This window comes from Xiphophorus couchianus, chromosome 7 (genome assembly GCF_001444195.1).
Source record: "Xiphophorus couchianus chromosome 7, X_couchianus-1.0, whole genome shotgun sequence".
Classification (NCBI taxonomy): Eukaryota; Metazoa; Chordata; class Actinopteri; order Cyprinodontiformes; family Poeciliidae; genus Xiphophorus; species Xiphophorus couchianus.
The window spans coordinates 6,546,915-6,564,394 of NC_040234.1; the positions used below are offsets into that span (position 1 = coordinate 6,546,915).

General features: G+C 39.2%; 1 protein-coding gene across 2 annotated transcripts in view; it reads right to left on the reverse strand.

Annotated features, from left to right (window-relative positions):
- Positions 1-14,884, reverse strand: part of rnf17 (ring finger protein 17) — a 23,706-nt gene extending 8,822 nt beyond the window's left edge. The window contains exons 1-20 of one of the 2 annotated variants that reach the window (XM_028022378.1): positions 14,737-14,884; positions 13,686-13,798; positions 11,462-11,559; positions 11,270-11,357; positions 9,234-9,323; positions 8,997-9,100; positions 8,326-8,494; positions 7,909-7,985; positions 6,588-6,662; positions 5,406-5,686; positions 5,226-5,309; positions 4,806-4,964; positions 3,629-3,800; positions 3,409-3,550; positions 3,087-3,274; positions 2,837-2,966; positions 1,977-2,130; positions 1,327-1,442; positions 904-1,021; positions 687-804 (exon numbers count right to left, since the gene is read on the reverse strand). In XM_028022378.1, the coding sequence (XP_027878179.1) occupies positions 687-804; positions 904-1,021; positions 1,327-1,442; positions 1,977-2,130; positions 2,837-2,966; positions 3,087-3,274; positions 3,409-3,550; positions 3,629-3,800; positions 4,806-4,964; positions 5,226-5,309; positions 5,406-5,686; positions 6,588-6,662; positions 7,909-7,985; positions 8,326-8,494; positions 8,997-9,100; positions 9,234-9,323; positions 11,270-11,357; positions 11,462-11,559; positions 13,686-13,798; positions 14,737-14,806 (2,546 nt within the window). In that variant the 5' untranslated portion in view covers positions 14,807-14,884. Of the gene's footprint in view, positions 1-686; positions 805-903; positions 1,022-1,326; positions 1,443-1,976; positions 2,131-2,836; positions 2,967-3,086; positions 3,275-3,408; positions 3,551-3,628; positions 3,801-4,805; positions 4,965-5,216; positions 5,310-5,405; positions 5,687-6,587; positions 6,663-7,908; positions 7,986-8,325; positions 8,495-8,996; positions 9,101-9,233; positions 9,324-11,269; positions 11,358-11,461; positions 11,560-13,685; positions 13,799-14,736 lie in introns of both variants that reach the window. The other variant, XM_028022377.1, reaches the window with a different exon arrangement.
- Between the last annotated feature and the right edge of the window lie 2,596 nt (positions 14,885-17,480).

The following is a 17,480-nucleotide window of genomic DNA, read 5'->3' on the forward strand; positions in this document are numbered from 1 at the left end:
CAATCCTCTATTACTCCTTTAACAACATTTTTACCAGTGTTTTATTGAGATGTAGCTCCTATATTGAGCTCAGCTGATGCTCAGTTCCACCAGGTGTTTGCTAATTTCTGCTGACTAGTCTGAAGGAGCCGGGTGGGGGAGGAATGCTCTGTCAGGCGGAAGTTTGGAAACTGCAGCTCCGAGGAGGAGCTTCGTCCTCGAAGGCGGAGCTACGTCCACCAGGCGTTTTTCACACAGCTGAATGGTTGCCATGGAGATTAAACAATTTCTCAAACATTCATGAAAGAATCGGAGCAATACTCTAGGTATGATGAGAGAATAACATTACAACATGATGTAAAGCTTAAAAGAAGCTGATTTAGCAGAGTACTACCCCTTTAAAACTGATACCATTATATAACCTTCTGCTTGCAGCTCATGTCTTCATCTTCCTTCTCAGTAACTGAGAAGCTTAAGTTTGTCTCTTATAGCCTGATAAATACACATTATATTCAAGATGAAGCTAAAAAGTTGCTGTTTTTAGTTATTTTTATCCAGCAACCCAGCATTAGGCTGGAACATTCAAACAATGAAGTAAAATCTGTGGTAAAATACTGATACTAAAACATATATTCCTGCAATCTTTTGTTTAAATTTTCTGATGTCATCAAACTACAATTTGTCCAGGTACTTCAGACAAGAATTACCTCTCTTTAAAGGAGACCAAATTTTCTTTCACCAGCAGCTCAGCTATGCTGGTTTTTGGCTGGTTCACTCCACCCACAAACACTCCAAGGGGCAAAGGCTCAGTCTTAGGTACTTTTCCTGGAGGAACAGACTTAAAATCAGTGACAAAAACTTATCTGAAATAAGGATTTGGTACAAGAAAAGGAAAGTTTCTAAAAGAAAACCCCCAGTCAGCACCTTTTGCCATAACAGTGACCAGTTGTTGGTGAGCAAGGCTGATGAATCTTTTGCTGCAGGCTTCACTCCAACTCTCTCCGTCTAAAGGAGTCACGTCTGCCAAACAGCAGTGAACTGCCTGGATTTAAGAGGAACACGTTCACTTTAACTGGGGAACGCACAAACATTCAGAGCATTAAACAGAAATTACATTTTTGAAACCAAAAGTTAACCTTATATTGTGCTGCAAATTGACTTTTGCCTTTTCTGTTTAAAAACTTCAAGTACTGAATCTACATTGCGTTACAACGGTAAATTCAGAATCATATATTACATTTAACTTAGAAATAAGGACAGTAGGAAACACGCACACTCTTTCAAAGCAACCTGAGCATTTTATGTAGCTGCTTTAGTGCGGTATGTGAGCTTTTGTTGTGCTCTTACCATGGCAGGAAGAGCAAAGAACTCATCTTTGATCTTCCTCAAGTCACTGACTGACAAAACTTGCTTATTGCCAAAGTCAACATATCGAACTTCCACCTTTCGTCCACCGGGATGGCCTAAAACCACACAATGCATATCAGAAAGGCAAACATTCCTCTCTCCACATGCCTTAAAAATAGTTTCTGTTTGAACAGAAACTACTTTGACAACATAATTAGGGGAAGAAAAGAAAAAAGCACCTAGAAAAAAACAACTGTTTTAATTTTATTTAAAATTGGTTTGTTCTTACTGTGGCAGATCTCAGAGAACTAAACAGATCTAATGCAAACCTAATTTGACTGTTCATTTGAAGGGAATATTTTACCTTAATTGTTTTGCAAGTGTTTATGTTTATTTCTAACCTAGTCATTTAGAGATGTGCTGTATAAAGATTCTCACCGGTTGATTTTGAGCCTTAGAGAGCCCAGTATATATGATTATTATAAACATAACGGACCATAAATCCAACTGAACTGAAAACCACTTGCTTCACTACATGTTAGTGAAAATTAAGTATCAAAAATAAACACATTAGCTGCAGCTGTTACACAGTAGGTGTAGCAAACATTATAAATGCTACAGCAGCACTGCCAGGAATAAGATATCCTTACTTATGACTTGAGCTCTGTACCACAACTTGTCTTCAAAACGAGCAACGCAAGCCTGTCCTATTGCAGGGCAGTAGACCCGGAACTCCTCGTCTTTCAGTGCATTGTAGTAATCCTGAAGCTTGGCTGACAGCAACAGGGACTCCATGTTGTCAACCTGTTGACAAAGAAGGGATACAGAAGCGTATTAAAACAAAAATAGTGGACAGGAGTACCGTATTTTTCGGACTATAAGCTTTTTCCCACGCTTTGAACCATGCGGCTTTTAGCCCAGTGTGGCTTTTCTGTGGATTTTTCTTCAACCACCAGGGGGCTCTTTAGCAGGAAGTGAATCATTGGAAATCAAAATTGGAAATCAAAGAAGAAAGCGCTAATTTTCATTTAGAACAAGCAAATGCTAGGAGCAGGCACGACGGAGAAATGTTTTCAAACTCATAACCCCTTATTATGGAAACCAAACCACACAAAGAAGTTCATATGATCCAGCTTTTAAATTGAGGACTATCAATCTGGCAGTACAGGAGGGAAATAGCGCCGCTGCACGTAAACTCGGCGTGAACTAATTCATGGTTCGGCGTTGGAGACGCAGGGTTGGGTCCTTAATAAATAAATCTGCTGCGTCCTTGTGAAAAACCAAGAGCAGCGGAGATCCCAGCGGCTTACAGCCCGGTGCAGCCTACATACGAACGTTTCCAGTTTTACAAAAAAACTTTGTAGATGCGGCTTATAGTGAGGTACGCTCTGTAGTCCGGAAAATACGGCATATAAAGCTGTCGTGACTTGAACCTCCTCAAAGTGATGATTACAGGAACAGTTCTGGGAAGTTGTTTTGGTTTTCTATCTCTGGTGTCTCGGATTCATACCAGCTGGATGTAGAAGTCAGAGAGGTTGTTGATGTGGCTGACCACAGCATCGAGCTCTGTACTGGCTTCCGGATACACAGGCGAGTAGTACATCAGAGGCTTCCTGCCCAGTGTCACTGGGGAGTAAAACCTATGGTAGAAAAGCACAATTATTTGGGGACAAGTCCTGATTCCTACATCTCAAATTTGTAACAAGTTTTTAGCACGTCATACATGCTTAACGGTAAAATAAACACATGTACAGGTGTACCTAGCCACCTCGATGAAAACGAGGTACTCCCTGACAGAGATGGGAACATCAGTGGATTGCTCCAAGGGAGCTTTTCTTAGATCCACCAACAAAGAGTCTCTGTCCTGACCCAAAGGTCGCATCTCCACAGCAGCAGATCCAACCACACAGCAGAACTCAGCCTTTGCCTCTTCGCTCCAGCCCTCTGTCTGCACACACACACACACACACACACACACACACACACACACACACACACACACACACACACACACACACACACACTTTCAATTTCATATCAACCATTTGAAGCTCTAAACATCTGAATCTAGAGTGATCCTACCAGGTTATATGGGACCAGGTCTTTCAGTGAACATCTTACGGCCTGAGGAGCAAAGTTTTTCAGTTCTACGTTCACAGATTCAGCCACTTTCCTCAGGTGGTTGTTCACAGCTTTAAGTAAAGACTCGGCAGCCGCCTCCTCGCTGAGAAAAAGAGTAAACATTGCAGTCGTATTATCAAAGAGAAACAAACAAATAAAGTCTGGTCGAATTACAACGTACGACTGGATGGTGATGCTTTTAGTGAACCCATAATCTGGGAAGAAGACCCGCAAACTGGCCAGCTGGGTGACGGGACAGGCCTTCACAGCCTTAACACAGCTTTTCTGAAAGACTTCAACCACTGTGGCGCGGCACCACACCACCTCCTTCCACTTCACAAAGACCATGGAGCCTGGAGACGAGCAGGGAAAACTACAATTAAACATCTCCGTAGAAATATTCACAGACTAAGGGTGGCAGAAAAGAAATGTATTTTGTTTTTTGACACATCAAGACACAATTATGACTCGAAACTCGATTATCTTAATGTTTGTTTACGATCAAATCTGAAGAAATGCAAAAGGCGGATCTTTTAAGCGTGGCACTCAGGTTTCAGGTCATATGCAGGGACACCGAAAGGAAATCTTTTGAAATAGAACAAAAAGGAACTCTATTCAGGATTTTTGCAGGTTTCACCAATTCAAATTTAAGGCTTTGAAAGATTGTTTTAAAACCATTATGAATGAAATTTAAGACCTATATCACAACAGAAATGTACAAAGGAAGTGAATAAGTGGGAAAGATAAACTTAATCCACCCCACTGGCAACAATGTTACACTTCTCTAAAGAGAGACAAAAACACTAGCTAGCTAGCAAGGGCATATTAGCAGCTTGAGTAATGGATGCAGACGTAATGAAGACATCTACGTGCGACTCAATCGTTTACCTGACAGAAAAGTTACACAAGAAAAAATAAACTAATTTGAATATATGAGATTAAATAGTCTAGACACAAATAAAATGTGAGATCTGTGACTAAGGTATTTAGGGCCAAATTATTATTTTTTCATTAATTTAAGACAATTTAATTTTAGAGACATGGATTTAAGATTTTTTAAGACTCTCTAAGGATGTACAGAAGTAAAACCACACTGTAAACATTAAGCCCTTCAAGCTACAATGCTATATATTCCAACTCAGGAAAAGACAAACTTGTTACAAAATTATGTGTCAACTATTACTGCGAAGGAACTGCTACCACCGAGTCATGTAAAATCAAGACTTCTGCGTTACGGAGTGGTCTTCAGCCTCAACGATGTGTCACTACAACACAGTTGCACCGCCACTTAAATATACTACTAACGATTACTTTTGACTAGGAGCTTGATAAAGTGCTACGAAAAGCGATAGTCTGACCTCTCTCCATGGTGTCTCCCAGTGTAAACTGGCAACCTTCTCCAAAGCAGAGTTTGTTAATATTCCTTGACAGAACCTCACTTTCCTTCTTCTCAGCCACATAGCGGACGTAGAAGTGACTTGGATTCACCACATGGGTCACCACCACCCAGTGAGTAACTAAAGCAGAGGAGAACAGCACAAAAAAAGTGACTGACTAAAACTCAATGAGACGGAAGAACTGAATGGACAACATTGAGAAATGAAGCGAGCGTCAAGTTCAGAGTGTTTGAAGTTATTTTAAATCTTCTATATAGTTCCTAGATTAATCTTCCACTCGTATAGAATTGCATTTTTATTTGCTGGATTCAAATCAGTGTCTTACATTTACAAAACAAAGTTGTAATAAAGATCGGAGAGCTGCTTCCTAACCTTCCTTACACTTTTTGTCACGGAGCAGGTGACATTTTCGTCTCTTTTGGGTTCTCCACTCGTTGTTGGCCATTTCAGGTCCAGTTGGAGTCACTATGGAAAGACGTAATGTCAACAATAAAACCCAAAACCTCAACTACACCTGAATCTGACATCAAGTTAAAAGTGACAGATGACTGAGCTACACACCAGGCTCTGGGTTATCGTCGAAAAATTCCTCAATAATCACATCTGGGCTTCCAAGGTCTGAGAACGAGCTGTGGGGGGAAAGGCTGATCTTAGGGCCAGGTTGTGGGACCAGATGGGTCCCTTGAGCTGATGATCTACTGGCCCCTTGGCTCTCTGGCTCCCATTTTTCTGGCTTGCTACTGGGTAGATTGGAGCAGCCGTTTCTGTGCTTGAAATGTTTCCTTGAAGAGCTTTTGATGGAGATGTTTGATTGGTGGCTTCCCACTAGCTGCTTGGTTACACTGAAATAAAAAGAACAAAATGCAATTTGTTATTATAAAAAGAAAAAAGTAAACAAAGAGGAGACTATATGTTGGAATACAAACAAGCAAAATATACCAACTGACTTAAAGTGTCATGGCTAACAAATAAACAAAAAATCAAAATCAGAGCAGATGTGGTGTTTTTCCAGTCATCTTAAGCCCAGCTCTGAAAGTTTAGGCAATAGTACACAAAAATCCAAACTTTATAAATTAAGGAAAATATGTTAAGGATTCCAAAAAGTAGCATAAAGTTGCAGAAAAATAAGAAGAAGCATTGTTAAGTATTACATAGAACAGCGGCATCAAACTCATCTTCATTTTGGGCCATATCAAAAACCTGAAAGTTGTTAAAGACCCAAAATGTATTAATAAAACCCACTAAACTATTAAAAATATTGATAAATAGCTGTTTGTTTCAGTATTCAGTGTCTTAAAATTAATCCTGGTTAATCCATATAGGATTTTGTGAATGTTTTTGTGTTTTTTTTTTTTTAAATCAAAATCTCGCTGGCTTGTGGCACTAATTGAAGAATATTTGATGCTAAATGTGACTTTTTATCACTCGCCATGTCGCTCACAGACTACAACTTGACATCAAGTAAGGCTGAGACAGCAATCACTTAAACCCAATGTTTTTGACCAATTTTAAGAAAATTTTGCAGTAAAAAATCAGAACAAAATGTTTTGCTGACTTGCTGTGTGGATTTTGTAGGAATTTTTCAGATTTGTGAAAACCTTGAGGGACTAATTCATGTAATTTGGAGCTTAAAGGGCCACATAAAAAGCTATGCCGGGCCAGATTTGGCAACCGGCCCTTCAGTTTGACACATTTGCCATAGAATCACACTGTAATTATTTTTTAAAAATGTTTTAAACTCACGCGTTTGAGCCGCAGGCCTCCATTTTCAGAGACAACATCAAACACCGGCTCACGTTCTCTGACTGAAAAACACAGCTGTAACATACAGAAGAAATACAAGACAAATATAAAATACAAAACTTCATATTCCGTGAACTGACACCATTCCGTATGTATTTAGAAACAGTTTTTTGTTTTTAGGCTCCGTAATTCTTACATGCGCTACACATACATAGATGTGAAAGCAAGAACAACAAAACAACAAGTGGCCGACCCCAGTGTTGTTTTTAGAGTTGTCAATTTTAATTGAGCTCACAACTTTAAGTCAAAATTCACACAACACAGAATTATGGCACTCCACACCTGACTTGGTGTACAGACCACATTTGACATCGCATCTTAAAAGTTTTTGCTTAGTAGTTTTTTATGAAATTCAATCTAGACCACAGCTGGTCATCATCTGTTTGAAAAAGCTTCGTCTATATTCACACTAAGGCGTTTTACTGAACTGTCTTTCTTCTTTTTATAACTATTTGGGTACTGGTCCATAAATTTCTCAAATACCTAGCTTTAATGTCTGCCACCTCCCCCTGAAAGACCTGTGTTAACCTAGTCAGGTTAACTGAAATGAGGGATTTATTCAGGCTTCTCCAAAACATCGTCGTACCCAACAGCATACCTGGCTGTATGATTACGCTCACTGTCCATTTGAGAGAAGCAACTTTCTGTCTGAGAGGAATCTGAACTTTGTGTTTGCATGAACTGTTGGCCTTAATGATGAAAATGACAAGAAATAAAGGCTTGACATTTCACTATCTGTAATGAATCTATAAAATAAGTGACAAACAAATATTAAACTTTTTCATGATATTCTACTTCAAGAATGAACCCGACTTGTTGACCCAAAATTTTGTTACTTGATATATTTCAATTTTCTTCATGACAACACAAAAAGGACTGTCTAAAGTTTTACAAAACAGCAACATGTGTTAATACAATTACAAACTCAGATGTTATGAATGTACCTATCAGAAGCTAACAAAGCCGTGACATCATCATCTGGGCTTTCCCAAATTGTTCAAAGTGATGCAAACTTCTGACTAAATAATCTGGCCTTTAGCAACCACAAATAATGTTAATCCTAAATGATCTAAAGCAGGAAAAGAATATTACATTGTGATTTCAGATGGAGGTTCTTTTTAAATGTGTGTAAATATTTAATTTCATCTTTAACTTTAAGGATTTTTAAAGAAAAGATTTTGAAGACTCTTAACTGAAACCCAAAATTATAAGAAAGCTCTACTTTACTGTGACTGTATTAAAACTGAATCTGGTTTCAAACCTCATTCCAGTTCCATCAGTGATGCATTTCAAATCAATGGCCATCTGATCCACCGGTGTCTGCAGTGTTTCTAAAACCTATTAATGACAGAAACAACCAGCATGATAGTTTCGTTCTGTAGAGGGTTACATCCAATGACTCAGAAATGCGAAGCTGTTCAACACTGTTAAGTTGTAAGTAGCATGTGTTGGATGTAAGGTAATGGGAGACGGGGCTAGAGCTGTAGTTTTTCATCCTGTTGTTAGAGGAGCGCATGTTGTTAACTATGTCAATGGCGACCATTAAAAGTCCATTAAAGTGGATGCCAACATCAGTAGTGTGATTATTGAGTCAACGAACACAACAGCTTTACATTTCTGTGAGGTCTAAAAACGGACTCCAACCGTGCAGGATTTCAAACGCCACCAAATCTCCAACCTTATCTAGGATGCAGTACTGCTCCAAGAAGGGAACCCGGCGTATTTCTCTGGCCATCTGCATGGCGATCTCCAAAGCTTTAATCCTCTCCTGGACATGGGACACCACTGCCTGGCTGGAGGGAAACCGTGTCTCCATTTTTTTTAGCTGGTTCAACTGTGTAGCTTTCCTGTTGACCAACAAACTCCAATATCATGACGGATTACGGAGATATTTTGGAAATTTCAAAAAATGTTAAAACTAATCTATTGCCTTCAGACTTTTAAGCAGAAGAGGGAAAAATCAACTAAATACTTAGACATCTTACTTTTGAAACTAAATGCAAGATCATATTAACAAGCATACTCAAGTTTTCCCCCAGAAAACTTGCTAAACTTGGTGGTTGGGTGCCAGGGCAGTCATTCATCCAGCGGCCCGTCGTGTTTTTGAGTTAAAACATTTTAAATGTTGAAAGGAAATTTGAAAATATCACTTGATAAATATGTGTTATTGAAAGATTGAAGATTAATACCTAAAAACCAACTATAAAGTCTTAAAAATGCAAACATTTTAAAAAGACTTAAATAAATAAGCAATGCTTAGCCTGGTGGGGGAGGAAGTAAAGCCAGGTGGCCCGCCAGGCTTATAATATACTGAAGAAAACCCTGCATACTCTGTGTTGTAGTTTATACCATTTCTGAATCGCGTGCACAGCTTTATTTGAGGCCTGGGTGATCTCCATCTCCAGTCGGGATCTCTCTCTCTTCACCTGCTCTGCCAGGTCAGCTGTCAGGGTCTGCCAGGTGAAGACCAGTCAATCCACACAACCACATACCAGTAAGAGCCTCAGACAGGCAATTCATAGAGGCATATTTTGTTTCTAGGAACAATCATAAAAATCTGATTATTAGACACAGTGCTGCTTTTACCTCATAGATGTTTTCCAACTGGGCAAGATTTTCTGCAGCCTGGACCAATGACTCATCTACTGTCTTCTCAATCTTCTTAATGTCTGCTGCCTACAGAAAACACAATTCTCTGTTCAAACCAGTCCGTTCTAAATACGAAATTTGAATTTAAATTTCTATACAGATGAAGAAAAACAGTCACCGTATTTTCCGCACTATAAGGCGCACCTAAAAACCTTCAATTTTCTCAAAAGCCGACAGTGCGCCTTATAATCCGGTGCGCCTTATATAAGGACCAATATTGAGCCACAACAGGTCTCACAACTACGCAATGTTCTTATACCTCAACGAGTCTTTGTATACTGTTTGTTTAATAAATAATAATAAAAACATTTTAAAAAGGGTCTCGCAACTACAGTAAGCAGCCGCCGACTTCATTTTCCCCTGTAGAAGAAAAAGCGCGCGGTGCACGCTGGGTTTTGTGTAAAGACCCCAAAATGGCTCCTATTAAGAGACACGCTTATGACGCAGAGTTTAAACTCAAGGCGATCAGTGACGCAGTAGAACACGGGAATAGAGCAGCAGCGAGAGAATTTAACATGAACCAATCAATGGTGCGGAAGTGGAGGAAGCAACAGCTGTTTATTCATTTTGGGAATGAACGGAGTTCTCAGAACGCTGGTTTGTAATCTATTTATAAAGTTTGACTGACCTATCTGACTATTTTGTTGACATTCCCTTTAGCGCAGTTCCATCTAATGGATGCATAACGTAACCCCAGCCTCTACTGTAGCGTCTATTCTATGCACCTTATAATGCGGTGCGCCTTATATATAAAAAAAGTTTTAAAATAGGCCATTCATTGAAGGTGCGCCTTATAGTGTGGTGCGCCTTATAGTGCGGAAAATACAGTAAATGTCCAAATGTTCATGTAGCCTCCATCTTGAACTTGTATTATGAATACATTAATCTGTCCAGATTTTGTACCCTATATTAGGACATGAATGTAATCAAGTAAAAAAGTTAACTCTCTTTTTTTTTTTTTTTACCTCCGAAGTGTAAAAAATCTTTCACCTCATACACCAAAAAATAGAGACTCACCACTCATGACCGAGCTCAAAAAGCACTGTTAACGTGAGAAGTGAAGGGTTTTTATACAATGCAGGAAGAAGGGGGTGTCGATTACATTAAGTTTGAGGTTTGACCTCTTTTCTTTAATGTAGATATGTGGTCATACTTTCTGATAACGGCATCGGAATATGCAATCATCTGAAGTTTACTTTAATGACACTTCTCTTTCGATATAATTGATATATTATGCATTGTTTAGAAGAGCCAATAATTTGCAACAGTCTGTGATGTTTGTTTCCAAGTGGTGGTGAGAAATGGAAATAAAATACCACGGTCACCAAGCCGTTTTCTTCAGCTAATGTAAATTAAATCCTATTTGTTTTTCTGTTGACCAACGCTAAACCACATTCAAGCAAACATTTGCTTCTTGTTCACAATTTGAAGGCAGTTCAAGATGTGCAAAAGAATGAGCAACTCCTAAAGTTACAATAGGGTAGCTATACGATTAGGTGCCTGCTTAAAAGAATATGAAAAAAGCTGTGTGTTTAGCGTTCTTAATATTGTAAATTTGAGAAGAAAATGCAACTAAATAAAAGTTTTTCCGTATCTGTTTAAAACAGATAAAACAATGATGGCTTTATTTTAAGTTCACATTTTGTAAATTAAAGTGAAAATCAAGAAAATATTTTTTTTTATTTCTGGATTCTGATGCAAAACAGGTTCTGTCTTATACTTTTGTGATCACAACCATTTAGTCATGTACACTGCAACGCTTAGTAATTGTAATAATAAAAAATTAAAGGTTCAAATTTGTTTTGTTTCCTTCTGATTATTCAGTTTTAGTTTGTAACATAAGTACTTCCAAGATATTTTAAAAAAAACAGGAACAATCATTTGTAAAGTATATTTTAGGACAGATTTATTGACAAAAAAAACAAAAAACAGGCAATTTTAAATAATTACGGCAATAAAAGTTTAAAATTTACCTGCTTCACAACGTCACTGTTGGAAATAGTGGTTGCACGAGGTGATGATCTGTTCTTCTGGCACACCTTTGGTCCATTGCAGCGGAGGCTTTAAGAAAAATGGATATTAAAATTATGTATAATTTTCTGAAATCAAAACAGAAGAAAACAAGTTATATTTTGGTAAAACATGTGTAAGAAAAACTGTTTTACCTTTTGATCTGGTTCATCTCAGCAGTGTAAATCAGACCTATGATTCTGCTTTCTTCCTGCAGGCCGTTAACCCCCCCTTCTGGAAGGGTTGCAAAAAACTGCAAATACATAGTTCATCTTGTTAACATCATCATTGGTTTTCAAAAGATTTAAACACACAACACTTGTACAAGCCCACAAATGTTTGAATTTACTAAAATGTTGGATGTCTTATAAACGCTAAAGGCGTGTAACTGTTTTTAGTAACAACAGAAAATGACCCTGAACATTAAGCTCAACTCAAAACAGAACAGTTTTCAACAGCGTTGTTTCTGCTCCTGGAAAGAACAAGTCTGATGACTGTTGGAGTTCATTCATTTTTGTCTCTGTGCTCCACCAGGTCCGTTTACCAGTTTCAGGACCACATCAGAACCCCTGAGTGTAAACTACCTTGAGAAATAATGAGATTTGGTTATATATAAAAGCAGGCTTTAATGTTGAAAAATGGTAAAATGTTACAAGCCATACAAATGGAACAGATACAGAGTTACATTCACCGTCCAGCGCCGGGCCACTCTTAAGCCCTTTTTGCACTGCAGGGCCCAGTTCAAACCGGTCCTATTGGTGCTATGGCCCTGGTCGTTTTGCATTGAGCAGGATACGTCAAGTAAATCGAATTCTTGCTAAAGCTACCCAAGCGATCTCCCCAGCGACCGCAGAACGGTTTTCTTCTTGGGTCTCTCGTCCCATTTTTTCCTGTATGCGCTCATGAGTGAGGAAGCTGAGGGAAACATTTACCTCAGCTTTACATTTAACTAAAAAAAAAAAAAAAGTCTCATCTGAATGTTGTCTCTGAGTTGGACTCACGGCCAGCTGAACTGCCGCTGGGGATGCGGAAATCCCCTCGTTCACAGCCTTGCCGACTTCTGATCGGTTCAATTGGAGAGATGTTATTTACATTTACCATTAAAATCTTTGGCTGAAGAGGCGATTGTAATTCCAGTGTAGGGTAAGAATAGATTATGACGAGAATTTATTGATGCAGCATATTGAAATGACAGCCATCGAGAAAGTCTAGTCCTCCTCTGATCCAGAGATCTGATCTTTGTCCCGCCCCCGCAGCCAATGAACCAATCAACAGCTAGGCCCGGTCTGGCAGCCCGATTGGAACTACAGCTCTTGGGGTTCCAGGGAGCTGGGTGGTACCGGGCTGGAAGTGCTAATGCAAAGCCGGCCGGCCCGGGTCGACCAGGGTCCAGCAGTGCACTGCAAAAGGGGCTTTAGCTCACCTTATGGATGGAACCAAGTGAGGCAAAGATTGTAGCGCGAGTTTAGCTTTTTATTCTTCTCCGCAATCAGTTCCCTCCCTGAAAGGTAGTCTAATCAGTTTCAGTCTGTTAATGTATGACTCAGGCCCGCAGCGTGGGCTGGCATTGGGGGCATTGCCCGCCCACGGAGTCGGCCTGCCCCTCCCGCCCCCTGGACTGGAACCTGTTTATTGTTTTTACCTATAAGTGGCCAAGTCTCTGTTATTCCTACATCGATTTGACACAGTAGGGGCTTCTGCACTTCTCATATCTGTTAATTTTGTCACCCTTTTTTAGCAGTTAAAACTGTTTAATCTGTTAACACGTTGTAACCTGTTTTCCGAGCCGTCTTTAAACGCAACATGAGCGCTAAGACTCTCAAGCTGGGTTTGCCTGTCCGGCAGCGAAGGAGACCTGCTGCACACACACACACAGGTGTGTGTTAGAATCATAGCAGCAAACCAGCAAAACGCAAAAACCTTTAGACAGCATTTTCCCCCAAACCAACCGACAGAGTTGAATAAAGCTGTTGGATGCAGGTAATGTTAGCTAAAAGATGGCTAGCTAAAACCAACACAGCACTTTAAGCTTGTTAACATGTAGCATATAAGCTACTGATGTTATCTATGTCCAAAAGTGGGTAGTACTTGTTACATTCACTTGAGTAACTTTTTTGGAAGGCATAAGAGTAGTTTTACTGCACTGTACTTTTTTCTTTTACTTAAGTCATATTATTATTGCTACGTAGATTCATTTTGCCCCTCTTCCCCCAAAATAAGCTGATGCCCCCCCTGTTAAACTCGTCTGGATCCGTGGCTGGTATGACTGCCGGCAGTCACAAATAAACATAGTCATGTAAGCTGCAGCGTGTGCGTGTAAGCAGTTAAAAGAGGCTAAAAGAGACAGAGGAAAAGATTGATCCAACAACATGACTTTACCTCACAATCTGGACATCTTATGGCACCTTCACACTGAATAGACACAAGGCAGTTTGTGCAGAAGATGTGGCCGCATGCAAGTATACGGGGCAGATTACCATCGGTTTCATCCTCTGAAAGGTGGTAAAATGGATAGAACAGAATAAGTATTGACTACAAGAAGGTCTACCAGATTTAATTCATTCAACATAATGGGAACAACTTTCTTTGGTTCCAAAAATGAAAAACATTCATCCAAATGCATTTTAAAACAAAGTACAGTCTCACTTCTCTTTACGATTGACTATCAACTTATAGTTAAAAACCTTTTAAAAAAATAGTAATAATAATGGGAAATCATCACTATAAGATATGTGTATAACTGCATGTTTTCCCTCAGCCCCGATTCACTTAAACTGAATGTATATTATGGATTAGCAGCATCACAATCTAGATGATGACACGCTGAGACTAGCGAGAGCCCAAAGAAATGTTATTTTCATTTCTTAGTGAAATTAATAGGTGAACGTGATTATTTAGTGCCTGGATGTTTAACTCCGCGGTTGAACTCGACTCACTCACAGCTACAGTAGCTACAACAAATCCCGCTGTAGAAAAATAGACCATTTGTTCCCGCCTTATTAATTTTGATAGAACAAACCAAATAAAGTTTCTCCCACACTCCGATTAAGGAACTACCGCACATTGGAGCGTATTTGCGGCTTTAAAAAAAGGCGCAAGTAGCCGAGCCGCCTTTCCGGGAAGAAGACGCATCACGTCGTTCTTTGACTTAGGCGGGTATTTTAGTATAATTAGCTTTCATTTGCTAACACCAAATGCTCTGGGTAAGACAGTGGTTACCCCCGTCCTCTAAAAAAATGCAACTATTAAGAGTTACTCATAATTAATACGCATCTTTCGTATTTATATTTTAAACGTCTGTGCACGCGCACTGCTAGTAAGTGGCTAAAAATAAAAATTAGCCACCTGCTGGCGCCACTGCTAAGCTAACTTTATGTAAAACGTGGTACATCGAAGATAAACGGTATTAAAATCATTGTAAATATCCTACCCGGAAGTTTAAACGCATTCCCACATAATTTGCAAATTGCAGCACTGGGACTGTCTCCTTTCTCCATCATTAACGTCGCCAGAAGCTGGATTTTCCCTTTTCTGCTCCACCTGAGATGGCGCGGCGCAGGCTGCTCACGTCGTCACGTGACCATACAGGTGCGTTCACGGACGCAAGAGAAGCGCCTTCAATTGTAAACACTTCTATGTTATTCGCCATATTAAAATAAAACACATAGGTAAACATGTACATATCAATCTTCATGCAGATAAAACTATCATAAAATATACAAACGTTTGTTCCAATGTTAGCTTGACTTGTGTCACCATGTATTAATACATTGTGTAACGCTTGTATATTTTATTTTTTACCAGTAAGACCTCTTACTCGTGAATTTATTGACTCATCTAAACAATCTGTATATTTTTCCAAAGGTATTTTTCTTTGTTCTGAAAAAGACATCATACAAAATGAACATCAATGTCTTTCTTTAAACCTATCAAACACGGTGGTGTAAAAATGTATTAATTTTAAAATAGATTTGTAACGCCATAAGCATGTACAGCTTACAACCTTGCCACTTTTCATCCTTATCAAGACAAAGATCACTTCTAAAAATATGACCTCACTTTTCTGACCACATCCAATACATTTCATTTTACACATTAAATTATCAAATGATTTTGGTTAAAAAATTGCAACTTTGAACAATTATTGACTATGACTAGTCAGAATTCCCAGAGGAATTGTATATAATATGCAAACATTAATGTTCACAAAAACAGTAAAATGCTGTAGAAAAACAAATATATCATGCAGTGTTTTTACGGACACATGAGGGCGCCAAAGACTAAGTCAGACATGCGGGGCTTCCGCGAGATCCCTCTGAAAATTTGGAAACATATTCTCTTTCACACATGAAATATGAAAACATTTGCTACTCACATACCATCTGAAAATAACTAAATATACACGACTGGAATCACGTTTATCGTAGTTGGAAATAGGATTCTTTAAGTCCTCTAGCGTTCAGTGTGATAAGCTATATGGATGTTTTATGTTTTACACATAAAAACAAGTTTAAAATGAATAATAGCCTTTATTATTGTCTAGATGTGATTAAAAAAAACCCCACATTGAATCCACCACTCTACCTCTAATATTTTACAACATGCTAAAAGTACTCTGGTGCATTCCTCTGTTTCCTGTTGGGCTTATAGCAATGCTTCATAGCAGACGCCAACGTCACTTTGTCGGTCCTTTATTCCATCTGAGCGCAGCTGGCAGAAAGCACTGTCGCCTGCAGACCCTGGGCAGCTACCTAGTGAAGCAGAATTAACTGGTAGTGACAACAAGTGGCGAGTGGAGAGGCGCAGACATCAGATGGTAAAGGTAAACTGTCTTGTATGTGACGCAGCCAAAGGTTTAACCTTCAAAGAGCGGCCATCCAGATCCCAGGAGGGATGAAAGAAATTGCATCCTTATTAAGGAGGTTTTCCAGTCAAAACTGGCAGGATGAAGCTTTACAGATCTGCTTGAATGTGCGTGAGTTAATTGTGCCACTACCCCAACAACATACGTGCCCACCTGAGAAATGTTCCCTGCCTTAATCTGAAGTGAAGCCACCGTGGTGTGAGTTGTTGAAATGCCTCGGGGTATAAAGATCTACTTGTCAGTTAATGAGAAGCAGACAAAAAAAAAAATCATTGTCTGATGATGTTAAACAGTATATGGCTCATCCAAAAAAAAAAAAAAAAGCCTTGTTAAAATATTTTAAATATAAGAAAACAGAATTTATACAACAAAAAGCAGAAATAATACAACAAAAAAGTGTCTTTTACTATTCCAGATGTGAAACATCTTTACGGTGTTTTAAACTTCATGTCTAGAGAAAAAAAAAACCCCACATTTCACATTCCAGCAGATTGAAGGAGAGTAAAGAGTATGAAGGGCTCTGAATATCCCGACTAGAGGAATCTGTACAGTAGGCAGCCGAAAAATGGGGGGCGGGGATGCCTTTTTGGTGAGTGTGTGGGGGGTTGTATGCTTGTGTTTACCAGGAGTATTGAACCAATCAGCAGTCCGCCTGGGAGGGGTGCCAGCAAATAGGGGAACAAGCATCACCCCGTCATCGTCCCTCTTGCAAAATGTGGGTCACTTCCTAACCTGGGGTGATTTCCCTCCTCGTGTTTACGAAGGAAACAACGACCCCGCCTGCACCCCCCTAAGATCCATGTCAGATAGTTTGCTCATTAGAGGCCCTTAATTAAGCCGTGTATCTCATTAGCTCTTCTCTTGATGTCTTTCCCCAAGCCTTGAGCTGTCATCTGTGCGTTTTATTGTTACACATGTATTTCACATATTTAATTTTATGACTTGAGATGATAACTATAGGAAGCAGTGTCTCAAAGGTCACGTTGAAAACAAACAAACAAAAAAAAGTTGCTTTGTGCTTTCAAGGGTCACAGAGAACAAAGGAGTATTGGATTTCTGTGACGGTCGGGTTGCATGGTTGAAGTTTAACGTCTGATGAAGATTTTAATGTAAAAACTCAAAGATGTCTGCACAAAGTCTTGGAATGTATTTGTTTCCAGGGAACATTAGATTTATCAACTGACTTTAAATGTTTGGCCACATTTGACTGATATAGATACCCAATTTTCATTGTCTGATTAAGGACAGACCTATTTCCTAACAAAGACGAAAGCCAACACCAAACAGTATAGCACAAAGTAAGTCATGAC